This window comes from Platalea leucorodia (assembly GCF_965183815.1).
Source record: "Platalea leucorodia genome assembly, chromosome: 2".
Classification (NCBI taxonomy): domain Eukaryota; kingdom Metazoa; phylum Chordata; class Aves; order Pelecaniformes; family Threskiornithidae; genus Platalea; species Platalea leucorodia.
Genome location: NC_138824.1, coordinates 11,171,928 through 11,191,026, shown reverse-complemented (window position 1 = coordinate 11,191,026; position 19,099 = coordinate 11,171,928). Strand labels below are relative to the sequence as shown.

At 41.7% G+C, this 19,099-nt stretch overlaps 1 protein-coding gene across 4 annotated transcripts in view; it reads right to left on the bottom strand.

Moving 5' to 3' along the window:
• The window catches only part of FAT3 (FAT atypical cadherin 3), a gene marked incomplete at both ends in the record, with an annotated part of 322,494 nt that overhangs the window by 13,480 nt on the left and 289,915 nt on the right, over positions 1–19,099 (bottom strand). For all 4 annotated transcript variants that reach the window (XM_082330644.1, XM_082330646.1, XM_082330645.1 and 1 more), the window contains 3 exons: positions 8,918–9,386; positions 16,985–17,142; positions 18,147–18,281. In XM_082330644.1, the coding sequence (XP_082186770.1) occupies positions 8,918–9,386; positions 16,985–17,142; positions 18,147–18,281 (762 nt within the window). The remainder of the gene's footprint in view (positions 1–8,917; positions 9,387–16,984; positions 17,143–18,146; positions 18,282–19,099) is intronic.

Here is a 19,099-nt window from a genome sequence, read left to right as displayed (position 1 = left end):
GTTCAAGCTCCAGTTATGGGGTTCACATACTTACTGAATATAGCATATTAAGTAACTGGAACAAGGAACCTCCCTGCCATTAATACTGCTGGAGTTAGAGCTGAAATGGTTGAATGCAACTCAATTCAGTGTCAAGATTATTGGAGATCAAGCTGATGTAGCTGAAATATCATCCCTCAGTGGTGAGCTTTTGTGCTGGTTTTGGCTTAGATAGAGTTAATTTTCTTCATAGTAGCTAGTATGAGGCTATGTTTTGGATTTGTGCTGAAAACTGTTAATAACACAGGGATGTTTTTGTTATTGCTAAGCAGTGCTTACACAGAGTCAAGGTCTTTTCTGCTTCTCACCCCATCCCCCCAACTGGGGGTGCACAAGGAGCTGGGAGGGGACACAGCCGGGACAGCTGACCCCGACTGACCAAAGGGCTATCCCACACCGTATGGTGTCATGCTCAGCAACAAAAGCTGGGGGAGGAAGAAGGAAGGGGGAGGACGTTCAGAGTGATGGCATTTGTCTTCCCAAGTAACCGTTACGTGTGATGGAGCCCTGCTTTCCTGGAGATGGCTGAACACCTGCCTGCCGATGGGAAGGAGTGAATGAACTCCTTGTTCTGCACGGCTTTTGCTTTACCTATTATTAAACTGTCTTTATGTCAACCCACAAGTTTTCTCATTTTTACTCTTCCGATACTCTCCCTCCCATCCCACTGTGAGGGGAGTGAGCAAGTGGCTGTGTGGTGCTTAGTGGCTGGCTGAGGTTAAACCACATCAGCTTTTTAAATATATTTTTTTAAACTTTCTATATCTATACATCTGAAAAAAAAAAAAAAAAAACAACAGAAAAAACCCAAACAAAAAAACGTACTTTAAAAGCCACTGTTCTAGGAAACAAGGCAGGAATTTCCAGAACAGTTATAAGGAAAAGAATTTCATGGAATCAATATGGAAAAACCCAGTGGAGGCACAAGGCAAAAGGAATTCTGCATTAAGACTCACACATCTTTTATGTCCTATCCAGTTCAATTCGCCTTGTTCAGTTACTCTAATTGAATTCTTTCATGAGGACAGGCTTTAGCCAACAAACTTGGAACTAGGCTTGCTGGCGTATTCCGTCAAGAGTCCAGTCCTATTTAATTGAAGTTAAATGAAATAGATACTCAAATATCATGCTGTTTCGTTGTCCTGCTACAAGAAGGGAGATAGAAGCACTGCTGTTTTCAAGGTTGCAAAGTTAAGAAGAGAAATTATTTGACTTTGGGGATTCCTAGAAAGCATGTTTGGTCAGCATCAGCAAGATGGGATTATTTTTTGGTGTCTTATACATATCTCACTCAGAGAACGTGAACAACTTTCTGGACCTGTAGAGATTTGGGTCTGAAGAATTACAAAACTGTGACTGCACCAGGCATTGCATTTTGATGCCATCCCTATGGAAGAGTTATTGTTAGTTGGCAAAGTAGCTGTTCCAGAAATAGTGTAGGTAAAAATCATAGCATGAATAAATAAGTCTGTTTCGGTGCTTCATTTTATGATTGAACAGTGACATCTATAGTTCAAAAATTTACTGTAATGTTTTATCTATTTTTTATGGTGTCAATGAATTTAAGAGAAATGAAAATGTTCTATTCAAATATAAAACTTTTTATTCATAAACAAATCTGTTGCCTTATATAATAGCAGAATAGATATGTTCTTCTATTTGTTTTCTAATACCGTAAACCTATAAAACTTTAAAGTGACTTTAAAAGCCAGCTTTCTGTACCTAAGTTACTAGTTGCCAATCATTTCTAAGACAAAGCCTTTGAATTACTTTCTTTTCATGTCTTGTGCTTGTTTTAGCTGATTAAGTTCTGGGTTCTCACTCTATAACATATTCTGTTACATTTATTCACTGCTGAAGACTTGAGAAATTTTGATTTTGTAAAAAAAAAAAAAAATCCTTTTACCACCAAGTATAAAAGAAACATGGATTTATTCATTATTATTATTGCCTGTTGTTTATATTAAAGACGCACCAACTTCAATTATTATTTTATACTAAGAGGTGATGAAACCGAATGCTCCAGATGGGTTAGAGCTCTATTGAGAAATGTATGAACAAGACCAAAATGAAAAGTCTGCTCCTGAAAGTCTACATTTTTGACTGAATTTGACTTAATGATGGTGGAACACAGTCAGATATTGGAAGACTGAAGTATTCAGCATAGATTCTAAGTCTAGGGATCAAAGTTAGAAATAAAAAAGGCAATAAGACAGGATTAAATGACAATATTTATCACTGATTTTCCTCCCGTTGGAAGCACTGCCAACTCTGAGCCACTGGCAAAAGACACAGAACTTTCCTGTGACACACATGCTCAGAGCCGCAAAGCATTCACCCGGGAGGTCTCCAACACAGCAAAGCATATGTTGAAATTCATGAAGTAGGGAAGTGAAGAGCTGATATGATGGCTCAGTAGACAGCAAATATCAACTCGGCCAGCAGACTTGCCAGACCTTTTATGCTTCTCCAAACTTCTCAGCAGAGGCTGTAATTTTGCCCACTACTGCACATTGTAGCCACAAAGTGCAATAGTAAAAAGAAAACCCTTTTGTTCAGGAGTGCATCTTGGGTCTAACAAAGAATTTTTATTACATTTTTAATTTAATATCCTGGTAATGTATCATGCATTTCTTCCCACCTGTTTAGCACATGAATAATAAGCAAACTTCCCACATCCGAGGACAACACAGCTGAAGAAAAGGCTAAGTGCCCTGTCCTCTCAGCAGGGGATGGATAAACCCTTTCAAGCAATCTAGGGCTTGCTCCTGTTTACAGTGAAGGCACTGGAAGTCTTGGAAATTCATCAACATTTAAGATCATACAGTCCATGTGAGTTCCCTCCAAGAGCTACAAATACCTCATTTTGCACACTGATCCTGGGAAATGTTGATCTGCATTCTCCAAGGCAGCAAATTTTGTGATGTCACCACTGTACTGCTTCCGAGGGAAACAGTGGAGAAAGATAGAAAGCTCTGGTAAACACATCTGCAGTGCTGCTGGGGTGGGACCACAACACTCTTAGCATGTGCAACAGTAGCCTGTACCAACAGCTGACCTAAGAGCAACAACAAGCTATGAGCAACGATATAGCCCTTTTAGGCTATATCTACATTAGCAAGCCCCGCAGAGCAACAGCAGGTGGGTCTGTGGAGCAAAACAGTTGGTGCTAAGGATCCAGCACCCTCAGTGCACACGTTTCAGGGCCTTAGGATCACATTAGCTGCACTCCTGGTGCATGTCTTCCAGCTCAGCACTGTCCAGAGAGAAGCCTGGTCTTGCCCTTCGAGACCCCACCTCTCCACAACAAGAATTAAAGGACAGCAAGACGGGATTATCAGAAGATTCACGTCAAAGCTCATTTGTGATCTAAAAGATTTATTTAGACATAGCCCTCTCCTGCCTAAACAGTCTTGGTCTTTCTGGTTGTTTTATAAGGCTTCTGTCATGCTCCTCCAGTAATCTGAGTCCCCCCTATGTAGCTGAGTCTCACCTTCTCACTTTGACTCCAACAGCTTCTCTTCCTGCATTGTTGGCATGTCTCTTTCCAGAGGAAAAGGGATTTTTCAGCCCAGACCTTACCGAAGAGCAACATGCTGTAAGTGAGGACACCACACAGGCTTCCCGCCTATACCTATGTTTGCTTGGCACTTAATAAACAGAGACAGTGGCAAAAGGCAGGCACGGTGCCATCAGCAGATGGGATGCTGTTATGAAGCGAACGTCTCCATTGGTAGCATTCCCAGCCTGAGCATCTGAATGTCTGTCTATCCTCAGGTTTACTTGGCTTTATTAAAGAGGATGCTCCGAACTGCTGCCAATTCTGTTTTTGAACATGTGTATGCTCCTGTTTCTATGTATCACATGCAAGAGGTGCTGGCTTTTATCTGTTACATGCCTTGGCTTTTGCATTTGATCTCCCCATGTAGTTTCTTTCCCTGTTGTGGAGCTAGACCTGACAAAATCAATGTTCTTGGCCCTGCTCACATAGCGTTTCATGGCAAGTTAACTGATGAGAAGAACTGAAGGTGAAGAGGACCTCTCCCAGCATTTGTATTTTGGTATATTTATAGACATACCAGGCCACCTTCAAGAACTGTGTGGCCTTCAGCCATACATATTCTTGTGACTTCAGATTTAACTTAGCTGTTTTCAAACACATGATTACCTCTTGCCACTAGTTTGTACGAAAATGAACCTCAGTCTTTGTTAAACTGGTGCTTCCTATGAAAGGATTGGTGTGTATGTGCTTTGAAACAGGGAATTTATATCCAGATGTCTAAAACCATAGCTATAAAAAAGATTACACCCCCCCCCCCCCAATTTATAAAAAGCTTTTAAAAATTAACGGATATGCATTTGGTATGCTCACATTACAGCATGCTGGTTTGTTTGTGTGTGTGAAAAAGGGAGATTGAGAACATACGTAAGACCAGGTCAGTTCATGACTATGGTATTAATACACCCATTTTTCCCTAATGTCATTCTTATGAACTACCTAATCCTCAAAAACACCCCTGTGTCAATGTTGCCAACATGTATTAAAACCACGACCTAAGTGCCAGGTTGCATTTTTCCCTCTCTTTGCATTTTAACTCTGTTCATAAAAAAAATAAAAAAGAAAAAATGAGGACAGGGGAAAGCAATGACTTTCTGTCCTCACACCCTGCCCACAGTCCTTGACTCAGTAGATATTTCTGCTCAAATGCTTCATGTTCAAATAAAATTGCCTACTCATATAAGCCATTTACTTCAATCAAAGCCAGATGTATATAGGACTGATCAAATTAAAAGGAAGTAACTGTACTTATAATTGCAGGCTTTACAAGCACGAGGTTTCTCTCTGTGGTTGAAAAGCTTGGCGCAGTGTTTGGATTTGATTACAGTAAAGCTTTCTATTGCTGTGATTGCTCATGTTGTTATTCATGCAGATAAACATACATTTACTATTGGCAGACCTGGTAACGCCACTCTATTATTAAGGTTGTGTGACATTTCCCATTTTAAGACTTCATATTCAGCAGCTTATAGCTTAACCACACTTTAAACACTTGGTTGAATTTTCTTGGGAAATTTCAGTCCAAAGAGCCAAGCTGTTTCTGAAAGTCACGCTGTTTGTCAGGTTTCAAAATGCTAACAACTTTCTTTAAAAATAGCTTCACTGACCTGTATTTATGGGTAGGGGCTGAAAACTCTGGAAGAATGTGGCCTGTATTTCAGGGCTGTGGTTTCCAGTGTCTCCAGGAAAATTGTCCTAAAGCCGTATATAGCTCTCAGGAGTCGCCTGAGCTGTCAGACCTGGTGAGTGTTTGTCCCCCTTTCCCAGCCCTTTTTAAGCATGCATGGGATCTCCCTGCGGGGTCCCTGGACACACAGTGCCCTCTCTCTAACCGTCGACAATGCAGGCATACAGTGCTGCTGCGGGACTTGATTCGGACCCGTGGGAACACATCAGTGCAAGCAGAGGTTCATGCCATGGTTGCTTTTAGCTGGCCCAGAAACCAGATTTTGAAAGCAGAGTTTTTTCTGTGCTCTCAGTGATGTCTCAGAGCATCTGAGCTACCCATACATTTTCCTGTAGGCTGATTCACATCTTGTCCTCCTGTTCAATATGCAGAGGTCAGACAGAAAGAGTCAGCATGGGTCAACTAGCCCTGTGCCAACTCTCCTTTCAGAGCAATACCTTTGCAATCCGTCCCAAGCTCTGTGCAGCCCATGCACAGCACTGTCCCCGAGTCAGGAGCTTCGAAGTTGCTGTGAATTTACCCATACGAACCCTAACAGCAGCAGTGCAGACACACTCCTAGTGCATGCAAAGCATCGCTTTAGCAATACCCCAAACAGGGCCATAATATTACCCTATTCCCATAACTGCAGGATGAAGTAGGAGGAAATCAGAGGCAGCTTTTTATTAACGGTGAACAGAGAAGTAGGCATTTCTATTGAAAGGAAGTTCTCACAACAGGAATACTATTATTGAGGTTTGTGTTTTAGATGATCAATTTATGCAAATCACATGCAAATTAGACACGGCCCCTTTGATTTCTGGCATGTAGCCAGCAACTCTTTCATGTTATAATGCTGGGTAACCTCTGTTTGACTGTTTTCTTTTAAAGTTAGCTACAAATCTGAGCTTTCTTTTTCTCTCTCTTAATTTCCTTGTAAAGCACAGCAGGGTTTTTGTAAGAAAAAGGATGTTAACAGTATATGAAATCTGCTCTGTAAAATTCAAATTAGAGGATTTATTTATTAAAACAAATCCTATCATTATGCCAAATACTCTCTGTTTAGGAAAAGGAATGTTATTCTCCAGAAACTTTAATAGGAGGATAAAATCATACAAAATATTAGTCAAGAGATCCTGATGCTACTGAATGCCCTGGGACTAGGAAAAGGACCTTTGCACAGTATATCTTTGAATGCTTCCCCCCACCAAAAAAGAAAAAAGCTGTCATTTTCTTTCTTAAGATAAAAAATGAAGAGTTATTACTTTTTTTTTCTATTTTAAATGAAACTCAGCTGCTAACATCTATGCCAGCGAATACAATGGCCAATGATTCTTAAATGTATGTTGCAATTTGTGGCTCCGCAACCTGTATTTGCAATGCTGTTGGGCTCTCCGCTCTACTGAATTTAATTACATGGCCTTTTTGCATATGGAGGACACTAACAACAGAATCGCTTTGCTTGGTGGAAACAAAAATGCCTATGCCTTCTCCTTGTGGGCTGGGCTGCAGAACCACCGATGTATGGTCAGGGCCCATTGTGCTGGAATTATGGCTTTATAACAATCCTTTATTTACATACACTGCTGAGGCAGTAAAAACAGCAAACAGATTTTTTAACGGCAGGCAGCCGAAACATCCCCGCAGGGCACGTGCCCCCTCGCCGAGGCAGGAACGCAGGCAAGTTAAATCAGTTCCGTGACTGCTTTCCAGCAGCGAATTATGTTGACATGAAAAAAGTGCGTGCCATTCCAGTAATAAAATGGGTCTCATCTTCAGTGCTGCCTGTTTCTCCCCCGCCGCACTGCTCCCCTCAGTTTGAATTGGCATGCACATGGTGCTGGGAAAAAACGAATTACTGTAAAGCGTTTCATTAGAAAGGTTTCAATTTACTCATCACGAGATTGCTGAGCAATACTGTAAATAGACTCAAATAATATCAATAGAAGGAGCTGTTCTCGTACTTCCTAGGATGCTAGCTTGGCAAGTGGTTAACCTCATTTATTAAGTATGGAGTCTGAATGAAAGCCATGTTACGTACATGTACATATTACAGCAGTATTTCCTAGGGATTTAAATAATCTTGCTTAGCAATTCTCTCAGTGGCTGCAGCATCTGCCTGCCTCAGAGTGATTTTCTTTTGCCCTTGATGTGCAGCATTCCTTTTCTTTCCTTCCCTTGGTAAATAAAGACCCTTAACAACACAGACAAGCAGCATTTGTCCTCGTGCTGCACATCACATGCTGGCTTGCCAGTTCTATGTTTCATTCCTCCCAACTGTCCTCCCATCTCCTTCGACCGACAGCAAAGCTGATAGCATCCCTGGTGCACCCCTTGCCTTGGCATAGAAGAGGTGGATGAATCAAAGCCAAGGATCCAGAGGAGGTGCTCACTCAGATATCTCAGCATCAGATAATCCACATTTTCAGGGAACACTCTATAAGGGCAGGGTTATCCAAATGAGAAACTTCTGTCTGACAATCAGTTTCAGCCTTTAAAACTAAATTGCTCTAAAGTTTAGGAAGTTCCTAAAGTTTAGAAAAATCTACTTGGGGGAGGGTGATCAGAAAGGAAATATGAGAACAAGGCTTAAAACAATGAAAAACAGAAATAACAGTTACAGGTGAAAGAGAACTTTCCAAGCAGAAAGCCCTGGACAGTGGTTAAATGCTCCATAAAAAAAAGAGTTTAGTGGGAACTTCCCTAGGGAACCATGACCAAAACCACTGACAATAAGTGGATGGAAAGCTTTGAACTTGCAGAAGACCTCTTTGTTGAGCATCCTCCTTTTCAGAGAAAGTTTTAGTCTGCTAGAAAAGGTGAGCAATGCTGCCTGCTAATACAGTACAGGGAACTGGAAGGGAAACCTGTACACTGCAGAGACAGACTAGCCCTAGAAGAAAGGTCCTATGTGTATGCCATTTACTTTTTTGCTGCTAAGATGCTGACTGTTCTTATGGTCTGATAACTTGTGCATGACATTACTGAGCAGTAAGTCACTGGCACCAAATCACACAAGCCACCATATAACCACTGGACAGGAAACTCCAACACGAGCACAGTTTAAATCAATGGCCTATAAACTTTGGATAATATTACTTAGACCTTGAAGCACTCAGGCCTCCGAGGAAGATGTAAAGTACACTTTGGGGGGGTTTATAATGGGGCGGACTTGCTGTTTTCCATGTAGACATGTAATCAAATTACTCACTTGCAAAAGGACCAAGGTGTTTGTGGACAGCTCAATAATTATTTGTGACAGCTTCAGAAACAGAGAAAGGCAACGGTGACGTCGCATCTGTGATGGATGTTTGAAATCACCATCTTTGTGTACAGCCTTCGATGCTGTAAATGGATCCTGAAAAATCCAGCTGAGCATTACAGTAATTGTAATTCTATTGGTTTCTATAGAAATAGGATTATCCTAACAGCCAATAAATCAATTTCCTCCTGGAACACTAATGCAATGAGAAGGGGCACCATTTCACCGTTATTTATAGATCAAACAGCTTTTACACAATTTGCAATACCTATCAGAGTTTTATAGAGTTCATGAGATTTTTCAAGCATGTTGCTGCATAAAACCATCTCTGGCAATAAATTATAGAGGAAAATGGGGAGCGGGAACCCATAAAGTAATGCAAAATATTTACCACCAGATGGCACGCTGGTACAGGTGCCGCCGTTCTGGCAGGGATGCCTCTCGCAGGGATCGGGGTAGAGGACGCAGCCAAGCTTTAATTCGGTCAGGCCAACCACTTCTGCAAAGCTGCTGCGCTTGTTTTGGAGCGGCAGTTCGTTGTTATTTAGGACAACTGAATCTAGGCAGCCCTGAAAGCCACTCAAGACCTGCGTCGTTCTTTTGTCGGTCAGGCTGCGGACATTATCTACTTGGACCTGGGCGCCGAAGTAGACGGAGCTATCTGTGCTGAGAGTCTGGAAATAGAGGGGAGCTTTGCGGCGCTCAACATAGCTGTCATCCAGGGACAAGCTCGTGAAATTGCGATTCAGCTCTAGGAAGACCGAATGCCAGCTTCCATCATTAACGGCCCTGCCAGATATTCCCAGGATTCCCGGGCCACTTCCACAGTCCAACTGGAACCACAGTTTGCCATCGACAATCTGCGGGAGGAAAACAGAAATCAAAGCACTTTAGGCACTCAGCCGTCTCATAATACGCTCTCACGGAGAATCTGGAAACAGAGGACTTCTAGACAGTCTCTATACAGTGTTAAATCTGCTCTCCTACATGACACTAAAATATCAAAAATCTGTGCCTTTATTGTCAGCAAAAAATTTAAGGTGATAAAGATCAGCTTACTTAGAATTTAACCCAAGCCAGTTACTGCAAGCAAACTGAAAATATAGAAAAAAAATATACATTCAGAACACAGGCAAGGACTGGGATAACAATATGTCTCACTGAACAGGGCATGGACTGGAGGACCTATGTTCTACTCTTGGCTCCGGTGTTGAGCAGTCGTGTCTCTCTGAGCAAGTCCCGTTATCCACCCGTGCGCTGTGATTCTGCTCCCGGTAGCTGATGCTACCAAAAGGACAGTCAGGGCAAGGGACCACCTCTGAGTGTTTGAGAGAGGCTTGTGGCAAAGTCAATGGCCACTGCTTTCATCTGGGGATGTTAGGTGCTCTGTTCATGCACACATCCTGTGCCTCTGTAATCTTTTGGAGCATCTCAGCGAGGTGTGGATTTGTCCCTAAGTGTTGTAAGTTCAGTTTCTCTAAGTACATCAGTAAGATTCTGGTTGACCAAGAGTGAGTTATTTTCCAAGAATGCTATACTACTTGCTCTGTGTATACCTCACAGATGACATAAGACGGCTCTTACTTTTCTTTCTTTCCTCATATTTATGCTGGGTTCATGGCTTTAGAGGGATTGTTAGGACTTTTCACTCTCCCTCCTGTCCCTCACCCATCTGCAGTCCTCATAAAGGGAAAATCTGTGCTAGCCTGCTGGGGCAGGCAAACTGTAGAGTGAGGGAATAGGTATGAAGTGCTGCTTTCCTGATTAGCAGTTTACCCAAAGATTTTAGGTTTCTCTAACAGATGGCAGATAAGTTTAAAATGGCTGACAGGGCTGGAAATAATTTCTTATGACACATTAATTGGATTCAAGCTCTCCAAAAGCTCTTGCAATTATTTTACCTTTATGTCATGCTCTAGGAAGTATTTATTTCTGCAAACCCCATCTCAAGACAGTTCTTTCCCATTATTTATCTCCCTGAAAAGTTCAGCCGCTGTGTCCTTTTTCATCCTTCCCTGCAGCACACATTGTACTCTCACTGGTTTATCCGTAACACAGCCCTACTGCTCTCCCCCAGCAGAGCAGAGTTGCTGTAGCTGTCAATGCAAGAACCTCCCAGAGCTTTGGTCGCCTGCTAAACTGGCATGGCTAATGCAGATGCGAAGATGCTGCATTGTGTCCACCTGTCTCTGGCCATTTTTGGCCGTTTCTGGCATGAATAGTCATTTAAAACTGTGTTAGCTAGAGACATCCCTTGGCACGTGTCTGAACTAGTGCTCAAACTCTTCTCTGTCAGGATCTCTGATGTGGCTTGAAGGTAAATGGGATACTGTTAATCTACAGGAGCAGACTGTGCTGTTGCATCATTATCAGCATTTTATTGTCCTTGGAGGTTCACAAAACTATCTGGAGAAAGGCTAAGGGTAAAATCTTGAGTTCTGATGATCTCTGGACTTCCTTCTCCTTTCCAAACCTCAGTCTCTTGACTGTCTGAATTTGAACTGGGCTGTAACCTCAAGCCAAGACACACTGGGCAGTTGGGGCACAAATCACACCACTCCACCGCTCTGCAATTGCTTGGATGGGGTGGACACAGAGATGCTAAGCATGTGACAAGCTCCCTATAAATGCCAGCTACCTACTTACTCTGCATGGCATGAGGGGTGTTAGAGTGATACACATGTAGAAGGAGCCAGAAGACCAAGAATTAGCCCCTGCTATGGGCAGCTGGTTATTTTTAAGTCCTTGACCTGTAGGATGTAATGAAACTGAGAAGAAATGAGATCTATGATTGTAATACAACATGCTTGAAGGGATGGATGTTGCTTGGTACTCCCACAGCTCAATCAAAAAAGGCTAATGGATGTATAGAAAAATAAGTCTCGATCATTTTTCATTAAAATGTCATTTCTTACAGGACTCAAAACTCAGCTGTAAACTATTCCTGTAGATTGAAATTGGGCCTATTAAAGCATCTGCTCAGGAGGAATCTTGGTAAACAAGATGCCCTGATAAACTGAGTTGGTTTCTCTCCAGAGATGGAGCAGTAGTTTCTTTTGTCCCTGAGCAACAAAATAGTCCACAAACCTTGAAGCCCCTGCTCAGAAAGTGTGGTCTGGCTCAACAGGAATACAGATCAAACAGAAAAATACATGCCAACATATTACACTTTGAAAAACAGTCATCATCGGATAAGCAGTTAACTTGCTTCTTATTCAAAAGGCTTTTTCCTATGGAAACTGTTCTACTGACGGTGTATAACATACATATACCTCCCCTAAGACTACTTATACCCTGAAGGACCTACTGCCTGCACGTCTATTACCCTTACTCACAGAACATGCTTTTCCAATTATCTTTATAAATACACCACCACATATGAGCACCTGGGATAAATATTACACCATTTGTATACAGGAAACAATGATCTAAAAGATTTGCCATTAAAATATGTTTTATACATCTTTCTCATCCACTTTTATTTATTTTTACCAGCAGATGATCTGACATACACAGTAAATATATATTGTCTGAAAGGCTATGTTTCCTTCCCTTTATTAAAAAACCACTAGTAACCTCCATCTTAGGCGAGAGTGAAAGATGGAAAGGATGGTTCGATGCTTACAGTGCTAGTCTAAGATATGATAGATATGCGTGGGAATCCACACTCCGCAACACTCTTCCTCTGGGATCTCAAGCAAGTCATTAGTTTCAGGTGTCCATCAGTAAAAGAGGGATAACGTCATTTCCCTACCTCACACCACCGCTTTACAGATACATACATTAAAGACTGTGACATGCCCAGATACCCCTAGCAATGGGACCATAAAAATACTTTCATTAATCAGATGGTCACAGGCCTTGCTGTAGCGGAGCAAAGAGGAAATATTTGTCCCCTGATGGCCCCGTGCCTCTAGACGGAGGAGGAAGAGCAGGAACAGTCCGCGAGGAGCAGGGGCTGCAAAGGGCTCCTGTCCTGCCTATTTAGCAGCTAGGCTGGCTGGGCAGGGAGGAGAAGGGTCCTCCACCCAACAGGGAAAAGTGATGTCTCCACTTCTAAGCATGGAGAATTCAACCACGGACCTTCGATTCAGCAATTAATCCCTGGTGTTCCTGTGATTCCCTGTAACTGCAGTGATGTCAGGGACACTGTTCAGTCCTCAAACAGGGCTCTTTCTTTGATTATAGCCTGGACCTTGGTACCAAGAAAAGCTGAACTTCAAGTTAAGTTCTTACTAAATGAGGTACATTCAAGCAAATAGTATAGAAATCCAAGGAAAGGCCAGTGATGTCCAGGCTCAGCAGTTATCCCGACAATAACCTCAGTGGGATGACTGGTCTGATTGAGGGTTGGTAGTATCAGACTCTCAGTTCAGGACTGAATGTGTGGCACTGCTTTTTTCTCCACCTATGTGACGTAACACAGCAGAGAGCTTGAGTTACTCCATCCCACAGCAGAGAGATGCAAACTCTGCAACCCCTTGCCAATGCAGCCCACAGTGCCAGCAGAGACCTTCTGCACCAAGATGAAAGCAGAGAGACACTTCTTCATCCTAGCTGGGCAGAAAATTCCCACCAAGCTTCCATCTCTCAGAGCTTTCTGGGCTTAGTTACAGTATCTCTTATTATAACTACTCAGACAGTGAGGTTAATGCATACTTAAGCATGTATGTTCTTACAGACACAAAATTCCTCACCTGTATAAAACGGGCAAAGAAGTACAGAGAACAGACAAGGCTCCAAAAGCTGATGCAATCTGTTACATTTCAACAGTTTCATTCAATGAGCAAAATGGAGCCAAACACATATTGTAAATTATATTAGAATATTAGCCTGGCTAAGATGTTTGGCTAACATCCATATTTGTGTATCAACATAGGTAATAAAATGATCAAATGGTTCTTCTGAGACCACCTTAGGCTCACACAGTCCATCTGCAGTCACACACCATGGATACAGCATGCTGCCTACTAATCTATCTGGGGAAATATTTCATTAGCCGAATTACATTTCAGGTTTGTTTGTGTAAAACGGTATATTTAATTAAAATATTACTCGTTTCAACTCTAGCCATAACTGGGATCATATCCAAGCTTCAGTCTTATCCAGCATAAGCCATGTAGCAGTAATGCATTAAAATGTATAATATACACTTAACTAAACCATGCAAAGTTTCACATTAACTGCCTGGACGGAAGAACATATGCTTGCCTTTTACCATTTAACAGCTATACTTCTGGCATGATGGGAAAGTCTTTCTTTACCTATTTTTAATCCTTTAAATTTCACAAAACAAGTTGAATCTCCATTATATTCCTTGGAAAAAAAAGAAAGAAATTATGGAGTTCTCTTCTGCAACGGCCTTGTAATGCTTTAAATTGTTAAATCTTACTTTTCGCAGATAGACGCTACACAGGGAAAAGGAAACGGTGATACTGTTTTTGGCACATGTAATCTTTTCAAAGGAAAAAAAAAAAGGCCATCGACCTGCATCTCATTTTGCTCCAATTGTCTTAAAAGCAAGAGCACATAATGAAAAAAATGGCCAACCTCTCAAAATCGATGGATGAGTTGCTTTATTAGAAACAGCTGAATAAATAACACACTTATTATATTGTATCAACACAGTGTAGCTGGTAGGCTTCCAGCAAAGTAGTAGAAAAGCAGTTTGCTCTATGGAATTTATTATTCATCCTAGAAGGACACCATGCTATGATTATGAAATATTTCCATCCCTGGAGTTATCACAAATGTATGAGCTCCCAAAATTAAGCTGGTCATTTAAACACTGAAAACCATATTGCAGCATTAATTTTTAAATAGACTGCAATAGGGGAGACTTGCTTCAAAAAAATCAATGCCACTATTTGCCCCAACAGTGGTGGTGTGTTCTGCCTGTTCTCCCACGGGATTGTACTAATTTCTTCCACCTCTGCCTTTGTTTGGAGCTCAGCATTGGTGCTGAGCCCTCTGGTGCTAATCCAGCAGATACATAAGTACATGCTTAAAATTAAGGTATGTGAGTAGTTCCAATTGCCTTCAAATACAGGAAGTTAAGCAAGTGATTAAGTGCTTTGCTGGAGTGATGCCAGAGTGCTCAAAAGAGCACAGGATCCCATCCTTTATCCTCTATTTGGAAAGCTTCTTCTCATGTTTAATTTAATTGAAAGCAATGCTCAGATGATAACAACTTCACATTTATAGACCTCTAATTAATCTACTTAATGGCCTCATTTCTGAGCACTTCCCTATGTCACAACATACATACCTGGTTAAAACCAAAAAACTTAAAAGGCCTTACCTCTGGTTTACAAATGAAAAAAACATATGCTTAGAAAGTCTAAGGGTAACTTTCTTGAAAGCATCTCAGTTAGGGATCCCCAAAGTATAGTTTATGAGTCAGCTGCCATCCCTGAAGAGACCTGCTACGGCTACATCTCTTGAGCATAATGCCATTCGTCTGCCACAGAGCACTTTTGTGTGACCTTAGTCTGATGTTCCTCTGCTAAATGACCTTCACAAACAAAACTCTAGCAACTCCTGATCTTTTAAGTAATGCCATTTCTTCAAAAAACACGCTGAATGTCATACTTTACTTTTCTTTAAGCCCTATGCTTATAGAAGCCAAGGGATAGACTTGGGAAAAGGACGTACACACTGCAACAGCAAATCCTGCCCTACCTAAAAGCCAAGCATGAGGCTCTGGGAAGGGAATTCCCTGTGTCATTCCCTGCCCGCTGCATGGGAGAAAGTGAAGCCCTTGCATCCATAACACCACATACGAGACCCTAGACCTCTCTCATCAGAGACGTGAAGTGGCAGCTGTGTCTGAAGCTCTCTACTAACTGCTGCATGCAATGGGTTCAGAGCTGGAAATCCTTTCTTAGAGCTAGGAAGCAAAAAAAGAGGGTGACTTGGAGGCTGGGCTCTGAGATGGCAGCAGAATAGCCGCAGCTCTTGTCACTGCTCCTTCAAGTATTATTTTTTCCTCTCAGTATCTTTCAAAGCAAAATGGTTTAGTAATTGTGTGAAGCAGTGACTGAAAACACATAATTCCTACTCCACAACTAAAAACTCAACACAGGTAACTACAACGGAGGGCTCTTTTATTTATTTTTTTGTAATAGCATCAATTTTCCTCTTTTGGCAGCAAAATCTTGCAGCTTCAACTGGAGATTTCCACTCAGTTGCCTATCACCTGACCTGCTGGACTCCTTAATCATGATAGTTTTATACACTAAACTCTAACAAAATAAATTCTCCCATCATCATTCTAACTCCATTTCAGTCTGTCTCTGTATCATCTCCTATTGTTTTCAGGAGGCACCTTTCACCAGGGCCATTTGTTTTTTTCCAAGCATTTTTCAAAACTACACAGTTGCAAACATTCCCTACTGATATATGGTAATAGCAACCACGATGAAGACTTCAAAGGTGGTCTTCAAGCCTGCAGTTTTGTTTTGGTTTTTTGAACAAAAAAGTATACTGAAAAGTTCAAACTGTGCCTTTCTATGTGTCTCAAAGCAGAGCTTAATTGTCTTATACAAATCTGAACAACACTGAGAGTCCCCAGTGAATGACATACAGTATTACTGCTCATGAAATATTTCAGTCTAACAGCTATAAAATTATTTGTTGCCCATTAATAACTCATCTAGCCATTTTAACATTACCTGAGCATTCAGCCAAAAGAACTCTAAAGATTGCAAATACAGACACAAAAGGCTCTGTGCCATTTCTCCCACTGCTGAATTACGGGACACGGCTAAGTTACAAAAGTCAGTGTCTTCATTTTGTATGTTAGAGGCTCTAGCAGATATACTACACATGCAGGCTCTTGCATGAGCCTAGCACTCCCTTTCCATTCAGCAGATATTTGCCATTCCACAGAAACCCAACAAAGAACAAAAATGCGTGGAGAGCTTATCAATTAAATACTGCTTGGATACCAATCTCCAGCTTCTCCATGCCTCTCTCAACAAATGACCTTAATTCACAGAGTGCAGAAATCTTCACATTCAGTGGGAGACTCACTCTAAGCAGTTGGTTTCTGGAATTAACTCGACAGCAGTGAGGGCATATCCTCTAACCACAGACACGGACACGGGAAGAGCAGCTATTTCAGCGTGCATCGTTTTAACTACATGGTCATATAAATGGCCAAATCTTACATCTCGTGCAGATTGGCTCCTGCATGCAGACACACATAATGTTCTTATAATGAACAGCACCCAATGGAGCATTTTCCAAGCAAAATACCACTAACAAGCTGCTTTTTTGATTGTTGTTGTTGCTGCCATTGTTGAAACTGTTGTTTTTCCCTGTTAGCATGAAACAGATCAGACTTCATCTTCTCAATCTACAGCTGAAATGAGAACAGCATTCCCCAAATCAAGAGCCAACAGAAAGCATATAATCAAGGAAAACAACTGTGGAAAATACAAGTTATTTTAATTACCTTCAGAATTATACAGGGATTCGCTCTGGTGTACATTATAATCCCATTGCTTTGCAGAGTTCGCAGACGGAGAGCCAACTTGAATTCCTCTTTCTTGCTATTTTCTGAAACCCGGTATTTAATGTAGCTATTCCCAGCAAAGCTAAGGGAAGTGTGGCCTGAAATAACCATTTTGAAAAGACACATGGTCTTTTAGTGACACATGAAATAATTCCTCAACTGTCAAGTTAATTAAAGAATTTATAGAGCTAATGAGAATGTCTAGAAGAAATAAATAAAACCCAACTTTGTTGGGAAAAAAAGCTGGCACCTACTACAAAAACATATTGTATTTTGGGGGGAAATTTTTCAGGGATGGAGGAAAGCTCTTTTTCTCCATACTTTTAAAAAAGAGAGGTTTCTCCAAGTATTCAGGATTTCTAAGGTTATACACCTGGAGGTACCTATGTGGCCTAACTTATAACAGAAGGAGTCAAAGATGACCATGCCTGTACATCAGGCAGTTATGAGTATAAAGTTAGGTGTGGGCAGATGCCAGCCAAACTCTTGCTATGAGTTGCCTGCAACCACTGCCCAGGACCACAGTGATACAGCTCAGTATCTGTTGTGTTTTCATCAGGGAAATAGAACAAGTCCTCTGTCATGCAGCCCTGGATTCACTGAAGTCAACAGAAAGCTCCACTTCACGGGCTTTCCACCAGGCTCTTTGTATCCCAGGGAACAACACAGCTGCAGAGAACTAACAAATGTCCTCAAACTTTCTTCTTGGGATGGTTTAGTGTTTTTATTAATAAAGATTGGAATTTTGGTAATCTAAATTGTAAGCAGAAGAGTTAATTATAGAGCTTTGCCCATGGTAGGAAAACATCTGGCATAACAGTCTCTAGGAAAAGTCCTATTTTCTCAGCAGCCTGTTTTACTGGTCTGGGATTCGATCAAGTCAGTGGGAATTTCCCACTGGAAACTGGATCATGGTCTTCATACAGACCCATAGATATAAAGACAAGTATTTTATTGGGCTTATAAACAGATACGCTGAATGCCAGTGCTGAGAAGGGTTAAGCAATACATCTGTTGACTTCAGTGGCACCCCTACCCACAAAATGAGAATGGCAGCACTTCGTTGTTCAAGCATATCCCCCTGTACTGTTGTGTCATGCACCTGAACATTCGCCAAGCTTTCCTGGTGGGCACTGGCAGATGAATGGTCTCCGGTTAGCTTCATACCCCACACACTGCATGTCTCCTGGGCATGGCTTCTCCAGACAGGGATCGTTAGATCCTGGGCAGAGGCCTCCTGCAATAAGTTACAATACTGTCAGAGATACACAGTGTAAAGCATGATCTGCAGCAATACAAGAGTAATGAAAGAGAATTATTGATCTCACACTTCAGTACAAGCAAAGAATGGCTTAACAATAATGACAAAAAACCCCTCCACCCTTTGCGGAAGAGATGCCCTTTGGACAAGTACATAGCAAAACCATTATGGTTCTTCTTCAAATGCTGCCCTAAAACTCATGGCAACATATCATAAAAAACAACTATTATAGAATCATAGAATGCTTTGGGATGGAAGGGACCTTTAAAGGCCATCTAGTCCATCCCCCTGCAACTGGCAGGGACATCTACAACTCGATCAGATTGCTCAGAGCCCCATCCAGCCTGGCCTTGAATGCTTCCAAGGATGGGGCATCTACCACCTCTCTGGGCAACTTGTTCCAGTATTATGAGCAGTAACTGGTTTATAATTGGTGTTGTGACTCTCGGGCCATGCATTTTCTCACAAAGGCTCCTGTGTAGGGGATTTAGAGATATGAGAAAACAAATGACTTGAAGCTACGCACTTCTTTTGTCCCAGCATACCCATGAGATGCAAATTTAAGGAGGTAGAGTTCCCTAGGAGACAAAATAAGAAAAAGCCATTCCTGGGCTGCAGAGTGACAGCTGGATTTTTCATCATCATACTGCACAGGACACGCTGCCAGCCTGATCGTATAGGATAGGCAAACTTGCCCTGTGCCCATGTTCCTCCTGACACTTCTGAGATTTCACAACCTATTGTGCACCTTGCCCAGGCTGCCAAAAACCTACCCTCCTTTCTTCTGATTGTGA